General features: G+C 40.1%; 1 protein-coding gene across 1 annotated transcript; it reads right to left on the reverse strand.

Annotated features, from left to right (window-relative positions):
• Positions 1-1479: 1479 nt before the first annotated feature.
• Positions 1480-10248, reverse strand: LOC115224889. The gene is made up of 2 exons (XM_036513643.1): positions 10228-10248; positions 1480-3266 (listed from the first exon to the last, which is right to left on the reverse strand). The coding sequence occupies exon 2, from the start codon at positions 3249-3251 to the stop codon at positions 1695-1697; it is 1557 nt and encodes a 518-aa protein (XP_036369536.1). The 5' UTR covers positions 3252-3266; positions 10228-10248; the 3' UTR covers positions 1480-1694.
• Positions 10249-12500: the final 2252 nt, after the last annotated feature.

Genomic DNA, 12500 nt, shown 5'->3' on the forward strand with positions numbered 1-12500 from the left:
ATATATATATATTTATATGATGCCAGTGCCCTGACTAGCCCCCGTGCCAGTGGCATGTAAAAAAGCACCCACTACACTCTCAGTGTGATTGGCATTAGGAAGGGCATCCAGCTGTAGAAACCTGCCAGATCAGATTGGAACCTGGTGCAGCCCCTCCTAGTTTGCCAGTCCTCAGTTAAACTGTCCAACCCATGCCAGCATGGAAAGCAGACATTAATAAACGAAAGCAGACATTCATTTCCAGTCTGCTTTGAAAACATGTCTGGCCAATGAGAAACATTACCTTATTTGGAAACTGGTGAGGGTTGATGAAAAGAAGGGCACCAGGCTGCAAAAACTTTCCCTCAATGAATTCCATCTGACACATACAAGTATAGAAAATTGGACATATAAAATGATGAAGACTCGTGAATTTGTTGGGCTGGAATTATTTCTTTTTTAGAGATTTCTGTAAAGACAATCATTCATTTTGTTTAATTATTAAATGCTAACGAACATAAGCATTCTTTCTGACAAAAAATGCAACTCACACAAATACTCCCAGACAGGTTTCCCTGTTGTACACCACATGCATGTGTCCGCAAACACACACACACACAGGCGCAACTCGTCTTGGGCTCTCGAGTCCAGATGGAGTGATGTGGGCACCATAAATTTAGCAGAACTCATCCCTCTCCAAGTTTAAATGTAGCCAATTTCTTTCAGAGAGACAGACAGACAGACAGACAGAGAAGAGGAAAGAAAGAAAGAAAGTAAAAGAATCTACTCCAGTCCAGGGGTGGTACTTTATTTATCAAACCCCAAATGGATGAAAGACAAAACTGAAATCTCAGGAGGATTTGAACTCAGAATGCAGAGAGGACAAATATTGCAAGATATTTTATCCAGTGTTTTAACAACTCTGCCATTTCACCATTCTTACACACAAGCTGACAGTCTCTTGCAGTTCCTCTCTCTCTCTACTTCAGTAAAGACATCTCTCCCCCTCTCTCTCTCGTACAGTGGTCTTCAACCAGGGTTCCGCCAGTACAGTCCAGGGGTTCCGCAAAAAGTTACAAAACTGCTAAAATCGGCAGTAATTTTTAATTCTCCTGTGCAGATATGTGTGCATAAGACTATTAAATTATTGCACAGGGGTTCCCCGAGCCAGTGGAATGTTTCCTTGGGGTTCCGCTCCAGCAAAAAGTTTGAAAAGCACTGCTCTAGTAAATCATATCTATCATCTCTCTCTCTCTCTCTCTTTACCAAACCCTCACTAACCTCTTTCTTTGTTTCCCCTCTCTCTTACAAACACACACACACTAATAAAGAAGAGTCTCTCCACCAAGGATTTGAACTCTGAAAGTAAAGAAACATGTCTAGATACGGCAAGGCACACTGGTTGTCGCTCGACTGATTTTTACCAACAAAAAATAATAATTTTTTTTTAAATCAAAAAAAAAACAAAGAAAGAAAAAACACAAAAAAATATGAAAACTTTCGGAATCAAAATAGAATTTTATGGAAAGAGTAGAGTTAAATGACTTGTTCAAGAATGAATTACTGAGTTGCATTGAGATACCTGTAATTAGTGTGGGGGCAAATAATTCCTTTATTAGCCAACTGCTGTCACCCCACTTGTGGAAACGGTAACTCAAAGACAATCATTGTTGTTACAGGTCTGTGTTGTTGTTGTTGATGTTGTTACTTCATTCTTATTTCTGAAGCAATGTCTCAGCCTCTTCGTGAGAGAGATGACAAGTGTCCATATAGATCTTCGTTATCATTTCGGCCAGCAGCACCTTCGACACGTAATCGGCATACTTCATGTGTCTCTTACAGAACATTTTGAACAAACCTTCCATAATACTGTCCAATTGGCTGCTCGACAGACAACCCCAGAAACATAAATAATTTAGTTGTAGACGATCGGTTCCACCGTTTTTGTACATTTTATGTCGCCAACTTATTCCTTTCCCTTGGAAGATGTTACGTAAATACTGTTTACTGTCTTTTACTAACAGCAGAATCTGGTTTGGAGTTAAGTTCAACACATTGATATTCACCGAATCTATATCAGAATTTTCTTCAGAACATAAAACAGTTTTTAAAGAATATGAGTCTTTGAGTCCTTGCAGTTTCATTTTCTCACAATTTTCTTTCGTCTTCGTTTCGTTCTTATTCATGTCCGACTGGTTCAGAGTGGCATCGGTCGAGGCACTGATGTTACCGATGCTGCTTAATTTCGAGGGACTCTTCACTGGCGAACCACCGTACGATGATTCGAAATCCAAGTCTTGCTCAAAGGAACTCGAGATATAATGGTCTTCGGAATTGCTGGACTTCGAGAAACCATAATAGGGTAAGTTTTCGCATGACGACGTGCTGCCATCACTGTCTAATTCTTTGATGCAGTTACGTTTATTTACAATTTTTTTGTTGACCAAATCGTCATTCGAGCCCTTTTCATTTACCAATTTGGCATTCTTGCAGGAATTGGAACTTTTCCGTGACTTTGAATTTTCATCTGTGTTTGAAACTTTGTTCTTATTTTCAGCCGATTTTTTGGGTGATTTTAAAGAATCTTGGTCTTCAGGAACCTCGGGCACTTTACTTTTAGCAACTAAATGTTGAGTGTTTCTCTTCCTGCTACGCAACCGTTTCTCCCGACTCACTATAGTCTTCAGTTTCTCTCTTTTGGTCAATTTATCATCCCCGGACTGAGAAGAAACGGACCCTGGCTGTTCCTCGTTATTGTCACAGCCGCCGAAATAGTCACTAATTGTTAACGTTTGGGAAGTTTCTGACGTCTTATTGGCAGAGCTGGACACGGCGGTCAGCAAGGGTGAGAAACCTTTTTCTTTACGACAAACAAAGACGACAATTTTTTCACTTTTTAAACAAAGATTTTGGAAACGCTTATTAATGTGGCTTTTAGCACCAGAGTCTAAGTTCATTATTAGAAAATACTGTCTTGTAGGGTTTTTCTTAAACGTATAAACCAGTCTTATTGTATTACCAGTTAAGATTTTGGGTTCATGGTTTTTCTTCTGTTTTTCGTCTTCCCTGCTTTCTTGCATCCAGTCAAAGAGGGGTTTCTTGATCAACTGTAGAACTTCCTGAAGATGGCGGTCACAGAACCAGTACTCTGAGACGCCAGTCTCTTTGGATGCGGGGGCAGTGATAGGATGGACTTGAAGCTGGACAGCTAAGTTGTCCCCAACTTGCAGGTACTCCGTGATGCATTGTGGTCTTAAATTACTCAGAGTCATGGCTCCTAAGAATTCCTGGAAGTAAAATGGGAAAAGAGAAAAAGAAAAAAGTTAGCAGTATCCACACAATACAGGAAGTACACACACACGTACACATACACTTCACACACACGTACACACACACGTACACCCCACATATATATATATATATATAATATATATATATATATATATATATACGTGGAGGCGCAATGGCCCAGTGGTTAGGGCAGCGGACTCGCGGTCGTAGGATCACAGTTTCGATTCCCAGACCGGGTGTTGTGAGTGTTTATTGAGCGAAAACACCTAGAAGCTTCACGAGGCTCCGGCAGGGAGTGGTAGCGATCCCTGCTGTACTCTTTCTTCTGTTGGCCAGCTCGCTTAGCCAGCAGGGTGGCGTCATTCGAAAGGCTAAAACAATGTGAAGCACATTGTGACCAGCGATGTGTAACAACATCTGATGGTCTGGTTGGTCACGTGATCACGTGATATATATATATACATGCATATACATGTATAAATATATATACACACACACATATATACATGTTTTTATGTGGCACCAGCATCAGTGCACTTTACATACCCCAACTGCATTTTACGTGTAACCAGCACCTTTTACGTGGCACCGGTATCGGTGCTTTCTACATGGCACCAACAGGTAATCGTATTTCATTTAGTTATTGCAGTACATTTAATACTTGATTAATTTAAAATGTGTCGACCAAGGTGACCAACCCTGCTTTGGAAGAGCAAGTAATCTGGAAAGGGTTCGGAATGAAATGTTCTGGAAAATCATTGTTGTAACCTGATTCGTTGGTGGTTAATTCCAACAGAGCAGGTCTATGATCAAAGGTGCTCTCAACCATTTTTTTCAGAAAGGGTATCTTAAATCAGTTCATTCCAATGTCTTTTATTTTTTTTTGTTTTAACCCAGGGAGATTTTGGCTGCTTCTTCTTACAGGTTGAGCAACAAATGGTTGTCTTGTATGTTACTAATTATTGAAGGGAGCGGTGGTGATGGAGGTATTTCATAATTGCCTTAAGAAGTTGTTAGATCCTAATGGATAAATGAATAGCTTTTGCTGGCAAAGACCTGTCAAGGCAAGTGAAATCAAAATCGCTGATGTGGGCCATGACAGTAATGCCTGATTGGTGCTCATGCCAGTGGAACGTTAAAAGCATCATCCAAGCATGATTGTTGCTAGGGCCACAGACTGGCTCCCATGCAGGTGGAATGAAGAAAGCACCATTCGAGCGTGATCGTTGTCAGCATCACCTTACTGGCACATGTGCCAGTGGCATCCAAAAATCAACACTCGAGCGTGGTCGTTGCCAGTACCGCCTGATTGGCCCTCGTGCCGGTGTCACGCAAAAGCACCCACTACACTCATGGAGTGGTTGGCGTTAGGAAGGGCATCCAGCTGTAGAAACTCTGCCAGGTCAAGACTGGAGCCTGGTGCAGCCATCTGGCTCGCTAGTCCTCAGTCAAACCATCCAACCCATGCCAGCATGGAAAGCGGACGTTAAACGATGATGATGACGACTACAATAATGTAATCAAAACAAACGGCAGTAACCATTTGTAATGTAACAACAATCTGAAGAACCAACAATCCAACACGCTAACTCGAACTGTGAACTTTGAACTCCAGCTTTGAACTATCAGTCGCTTAGACCGCTACTGTTTATTTGTAGTGGTCTAGTCTATTCTCACCGGGGGGGGGGTGTCGTACTCTCACACAACAAAAGTGCAAATGAAAAAGAAACTAGTTTAGAAAACATGAATAAATTAATACATTAATGCATCAATGTATGAATAATTGAATAAATAATTAACGAGGGGGAAGACAGGGGAGGGGGGAAACATCTTAAAATACAAGAGTGGATCTTGTTTTTTTTTTTTTTTGGTTCTTTTTCAATTATTTTCACAAGGAATGTGATGTAGAGCAAAACTCAACGAGATTCTTTAATTCTGTTATTCTTTTATTCTGTTATTCTTTTATTCTGTTATTCTTTTATTCTGTTATTCTTTTATTCTGTTATTCTTTTACTTGTTTCAGTCATTTGACTGCAGCAATGCTGGAGCACCACCTTTAGTCGAGCAATTAGGCCCCAGGATTTTATTCTTTGTAAGCCTAGTACTTATTCTATTGGTCTCCTTTGCCGAACCGTTAGGTTACAGGGATGTAAATGCACCAACATCGGTTGTCAAGCAACGGTGGTGGGGACAAACACACACACACACACACACACATCATCATCATCGTTTAACGTCCGCTTTCCATGCTGGCATGGTTTGGACGGTTCAGCTGGGGTCTGGGGAGCCAGAAGGCTGCACCAGGCCAGTCTGATCTGGCAGTGTTTCTACAGCTGGATGCCCTTCCTAACGCCAACCACTCCGTGAGTGTAGTGGGTGCTTTTTATGTGCCACCGACACAGGTGCCAGACGAGGCTGGCGAACGGCCATGCTTGGATGGTGTTTATTACGTGCCACCGGCACGGAGGCCAGGTGAGGCTGGCACGGCCACAATTGGATGGTGTTTGTTACGTGCCACCAGCACGGAGACCAGTCGATGCGGTACTGGCTACGGCCACGTTTGGATGGTTTTCTTATGTGCCACCGGCACTGGTACCACAACTACAAATTCTATTGATGTTCATCGATTTTGATTTGATTCTTTGATTTTTGATTTTCACTTGCCTCAACAGGTCTTCACAAGTAGAGTTATGTGTCCCAAGAAGGAAGGTATGCACAGGTGGCCTGACTACGTCCCAGGTAGGGGCCACGGGTTATGGCCTCACTTGTCCTGCCGGGTCTTCTCGCGCACAGCATACTTCCAAAGGTCTTGGTCTCTGGTCATTTCCTCATATATATATATTGATAACCACTCCGAGAGTGTAGTGGGTGCTTTTTACATACCATCAGCACTGGAGCCAGTCAGGGGATACTGGCATCGGCCACATTCGGATAGTGCTTTTTATGTGCCATCGGCATGGGAGCCAGTCAGGTAGCATTGGCATCAACCATGTTGGGATGGTGCCTTTCACATGCCACTGGCACGAGAGCCAGTCAGGGGGAACGGTTTTGGTTTTACTTCACTCAACAGGTCTTCTCAAGTACATCATATTGCCCAACACATCAAGGGTATTCTGAATTTCAAAAGGGCCAGCCTTGTCACACTGTGTCACGTTGATTCTTCCTGAGAACTATGTTAAGGGTACATGTGACTGTGCAGTACTCAGCCACTTGTGCAGTAATTTCACAAGCAGGCAGGATGTTCTGTTGATCGGATTAGGTGGAACCCTTGTCATGGCAACTGACAGAGTGCCAACACAGAAGAAAACCAAGGCACCAAAGGTGGCAGAATCGTAATAAAACCGGACAAAATGTTTTGTGCATTTCTTCTGGTTCCTTATATTCTGGGTTGAAATCCTGCCAAAGGCAATGTGTCTTTCCATCCTTTTTTGCAGATCAAGAACTGGGGTAAATCTAATCGACCTGCCCCTCCCCTCAAAACTACTGGCCCCTGTGCCAAAATGACAAAGAATCGTAGAAAAAAAATATTCAGAGATTAGGTGCAGGCATGGCCGTGTGGTAAGAAGCTTGCTTCCCAACCACATGGTTCCAGGTTCAGTCCCACTTGGGCAACAAAAGCCTTGTGAGTGGATTTGGTAGATGAAAACTGAAAGAGGCCCATCGTGTGTGGCCGTTGCCAGTGCCGCCCCGACGGGCCTCCGTGCCAGTGGCACGTAAAAAGCACCATCCGATCGTGGCCGTTGCCAGCCTCGCCTGGTCCCTGTGCCGGTGGCACGTAAAAAGCACCATCCGACCGTGGCCGTTTGCCAGCCTCGTCTGGCACGTAAAAAGCACCCACTACTCACGGAGTGGTTAGCGTTAGGAAGGGCATCCAGCTGTAGAAACACTGCCAGATCAGACTGGGCCTGGTGCAGCCTTCTGGCTTCCCAGACCCCTGTTGAACCGTCCAACCCAAGCTAGCATGGAAAGCAGACGCTAAATAATGATGATGATTGTGTGTTTTCATGTTTGTTGTTCCCCCCCCACACACACACAATCGTCTGACAATCGATGGTGTTTAAATCCCTGTAACTTAGCAGTTTGGCAATAGAGGCCAATAGAATAAGTACCAGGCTTACAGAGAATAAGTCCTGGGGTCAATTTGTTTGACTAAAGGCGGTGTTCCAGCATGGCCACAGTCATATAACGGAAACCAATAGAAGAGTAAAACATTAAGCAAGCTTTTTCAAGTCTGCTATCTCAATCAGAACAATTAAGATTGATAAAAAAGACCCCCCCAAAAAACCCCAGCTTTTAGTAAAGGAAAACAACTACATTACAGAAAAAATTAAAAAATAAAAGCGTTTCCATGGAGTTGGGGATATCATGGGAATACATTTTCTTTGGTGACATTTCAGGGAGAAATCTCACCCCAATAAATATTGCCAAGTGTTTTTTTTTCAAGCCAATTACTGAAAAACTCTTGAAACTTTTTCCGAAATTTCAAGTTTCATTTTATAGCTACATGTGGACAAACCTCCACATGTGTGCCCCACTGGCTTTGTTTTCCCACAACTTATAAGTTTTTTTTTTGCTTCTTTTGCTAAAGAAATTTTCAACAAAAACTTTTCAGAGGGTGGAGATTCCGATTATATCAGAAATTGTGTTGAAAAATTTTTTCCATGGTTGTGGCACGTAAAAAGCACCATCCGATCGTGGCCGTTGCCAGCCTCGTCTGGCCCCCGTGCCGGTGGCACATAAAAAGCACCATCCGTCCATGGCCGTTTGCCAGCTCCGTCTGGCACCTGTGCGGGTGGCACGTAAAAAGCACCCACTACACTCATGGAGTGGTTGGCGTTAGGAAGGGCATCCAGCCGTAGAAACATTGCTAGATCAGACTGGGCCTGGTGCAGCCTTCTGGCTTCACAGGCCCCAGTTGAACTGTCCAACCCATGCCAGCATGGAAAGCGGATGCTAAATGATGATGATGATGATGATGCTTGTGTGTTTTTATGTTTGTTGCTCCCCCCACAATCGTCTGACAATCGATGGTATTTAAATCCCTGTAACTTAGCAGTTCGGCAAAAGAGGCCAATAGAATAAGTACTAGGCTTACAAAAGAATAAGTCCTGGGGTCGATTTGTTTGACTAAAGGCGGTGCTCCAGCATGGCCGCAGTCATATAACGGAAACCAATAGAAGAGTAAAACATTAAGCAAGCTTTTTCAAGTCTTCTATCTCCATCAGAACAATTAAGATTGATAAAAAAAGCCCCCCCCCAAAAAAAAAACAGCATTTACTAAAGGAAAACAACTACATTACAGAAATTAAGAAAAATAAAAGCGTTTCCATGGAGTTAGGGATATCATGGGAATACATTTTCTTTGGTGACATTTCAGGGAGAAATCTCACCCCAATAAAAATTGTCAAGTTTTTTTTCAAGCCAATTACTGAAAAACACTTGAAACTTTTTCCGAAATTTCAAGTTTCATTTTATAGCTACATGTGGACAAACCTCCACATGTGTGTCCCACTGGCTTTGTTTTCCCATAACTTATAAGTTTTTTTTCTTCTTTTTTTGCTAAAGAAATTTTCAACAAATACTTTTCAGAGGGTGGAGATTCCGTTTATATCAGAAATTGTGAAGAAAATTTTTTTTTCCATGGTTGGGGTGAGGAGTTTTAGGAAATTCACACGAGTCAGCTTTTGTTCTCTCATAACTTTTGGGAAAACGTGTATTTTTAAATGAAACTTTCTACAAATACTTTTCAGAGTGTGTAAACTACGACCACAGCGGAATTTAATATGCAATAAGCCAAATGGTGAACACACCAACACACATACTGAGACACATCACGATTGTTTTCGAAATATCGAATTTCCTTTTGTAGACGAATGTGATGATGGTCCAGTATATATGTGTACGTGTGTACCAATTTTGTTTTCCATATTAAATTCCAATATAATTGTAATCTATATACTCTGAAAGGTATGTGTAGAAAGTTTAATAAAAAAAAATTCTGGAGGTTATGAGAAAACACAGCCAACACAGTGAATTTTTAAAAACTTCTCCCACCCTAAATTTCATTTCAAATTTCGATATAACCCAAATCTAAACCATCTGAAAGGTATTTGTTGAAAATATCATTTGATGGTGGGGGAAGAGTTATGCGGAAACAAAGTCAGCAAGGCACACTTGTATAAGTATGCCACTAACAATAGAATATTCTACGAAACTAAAACACAGTACAAAACGGAAGGGGGTACTTAAGAAAGGGGTACTTAAACACAGGGGTCCCAATGCATCTACATAACAATGTTTTTACAGTGCACACTCGTAAGGGGGTTAGGGTTGAGATTAGTTTTAGGGTTAGAGGTTAGGGTTACGTAGATGCGTCGGGACATCTGAATTTAAGAAGCACCCGGAAGGGACCCCAAAGAAATAACCAGGCCCGGCTCAAGGTACCGTGACGTCATGTGTTAGGGGGTGCCAAGGAGGGCGTCACAAAGAGACGGAAATTTCCACGACCGTCATCTTGTATAAGCCGTAGTTCAGCTTACCCGGGTCGCCAGCAACCTTGGGGCCGGCCCTGGAAATTACAACTAAAATCCCGGAATCTTTAAAAAAAAAAGTATGCTATGTTACAGTATATAAACAATCCTGTAAAATGGTAATTAAGTCATTTTAATTAGTCTTCGAAATTATACGCTCTCTTGCTTGCTAATAAAGTATTATTTGTGTATGGTATTTAAATGTCTACAAAAAAAAAAAGAAAATTCTACGGTGTGTTGTTTTCATGTTTATAAAATACCTCAGAAAACGATAATTAACTTGGTTTAATTAATTAATATTAGTAAATCGCTAACATAAAATGGATATTTATTTGTAAAATGCGTGAAATGTATGTCGTTTCTTTCGTGGCCCCTTCCGTTCTGTAAACGAGAGGCTGTTGTTTATAAAGACATTTAATAATCTCACCTTCCTGTCAAAATCAGGTTCTCGGAAATTTTAAATGAATCGATCAGATATTAACTTCATGGTTCCGTTACAAAATTTAAAGCCGGTCGAATCGCAATTAATATACAAGTTCTTAAATGGGGAAATTTTAATGTCTGTCTATATATATATGTGTATTTATTTATAAACTGGTCCACATAAGTTTGTTCCTGCGAGTTGGCTTCCTCATAACGTTCAGAAAAAACGGGTCACTTTTTGCTGAAATTGTCAACAAATGCCTTTCGGATTGTGTAAATTAACGATTATTTTAGAATTTAATAACAAAAGAAAGGAGAAATCCACGCTTGCATAATTGGCGCACATCGCAATTATAGAAAAATTTCAATTTTCACCGAGTAAAATATGTCAGTGTAGGTACGTGCAAGCCCGCCAATTATTTCCCCTCAGACTTATCTCTTTTTCTGCAAGTTATGAGGAAATAAAGTCCTAAATGAGCACATTTGTGCAGGTACGTGCAAATATACACAGACACATACGTGCATGCATATATGTGTGTGCGTGTATGCATATACACACATATATATATATATATATATGAGCGTGCACATGCATACATATATACATGCATTTTTATATACGTTTTGCAAACGTTACAAATTTAGTTTCGGGAACAACCGAGTCCTTTTATCTCGCTAAATTATTACATAAAACTTACAATGCACAACGAAGGAAGTTCAAGTAAAGCAATTAAAATATTAAATAGCAGATAATTTTCAAACGTGGCTATGGTATATGTGTACGATTTCATTGTACCTTAAGGAAGTTTTTTCTTTCCCCCAAAGTCTGGTTAAGGCGAATCTAATCCAAACAAAATGTTATCTTACACAAAGAAACGTGTCATTAGACAGAATGGAGAGACGAGAGAGAGAGAGAAGGCGTAAGTCTTGTAATGAAGAAGAACATAATTGATTCTTTGCACAGGAAATTATGAATTTATTCGATGGGGGAGGAATGAGCAACGGGAAATCCATATTTCTGTAAGTTTTGTAGGCGTGAACCGAAATAATCACAAAGATAAAGTATACTACATACACACACAGGCGGAAAGCTGGTTAAAGCATCCCATAGAATTCCTTCGTAACATTCTCTTTGGAAATATTCTCAGAAAATCTTTGCGAATTTCATACAATTATGCAAAACACAAATTTTGGAACCCTCCAAATTAAAGGATGAAATATAATTCAGCCTTTATATATATATATATATATATATATATATATATATATTGATAGGGCAAGACTCCTAGGTAGTCTGCCGCATGCTAGAAATAGATCATCAACGATCAAACTATATATATATATATATAGGTTCTCGAGCAGTTATATTGTTGGTTAAGTTATATATACCGGATTAGAAGGTTACCGATAGTTCGGCGCCAACTATTGCACTTGGCAACAGCGATGATTCTTCGGAAGCTCTTTTTTTTCTTCTTTCTGACTCATGGACAGCTAAACCCATACATGACACACACAGACACAAATTACAGCGCGGAAGACACAGAATTGATATTTAAAAAAGAGAAACACACTCCAAGACTATAATAATAAATGCTTAAATGAAGTCAGGTTTTTGGACCGATGCTTTTTAAATATCTTCTGTGTCTTCCGCGCTGTAATTGTTTGACTTTCAACACGGTCTCATATCAAATTAATATATATATATATATATAGATCTGATGTATATATAAATATATATAAATTTAAGATGAGGGTGCGAAATTAGATACTAATTTAATTAACATCGATTTCACACCAGTGGCCTAGTACATAAAAGAAACTGAAGGTTCAGTAAAATTATATTATATACAACTCCCTCTAATATGTGTGTATATATACATATATATATATATATATATATTATATATATATATATACTAATATTGAGGGGCCAGCAAAAGAAATGCATCACCACATACCGAAGTTCAGAAATAGCAGCCAAAATTTAAGTCATTTCTTCTACTTGCTATATATATATATATTGATTGATTGATTGATTCTAGTTTCAGCTTATGAGCTGTGGCCATGCTGGGGCACCGATATATATATATATATTGTTGTGTCTGGGGAGAGTCATTTTGTCTTTGTGCCCAGACACAACAGAATATGCTTCAACACACGAACTCATATAAAGAATCTTGCAAACCAAATCCCAAAAGGAAATATATAGAAGAATATATATGTATATATATATTTTTTTATATATGTAGTAGAAAGAAGAGCCAAAACTCTTTTGAC

This window comes from Octopus sinensis, linkage group LG26, assembly GCF_006345805.1.
Source record: "Octopus sinensis linkage group LG26, ASM634580v1, whole genome shotgun sequence".
NCBI classification, from domain to species: domain Eukaryota; kingdom Metazoa; phylum Mollusca; class Cephalopoda; order Octopoda; family Octopodidae; genus Octopus; species Octopus sinensis.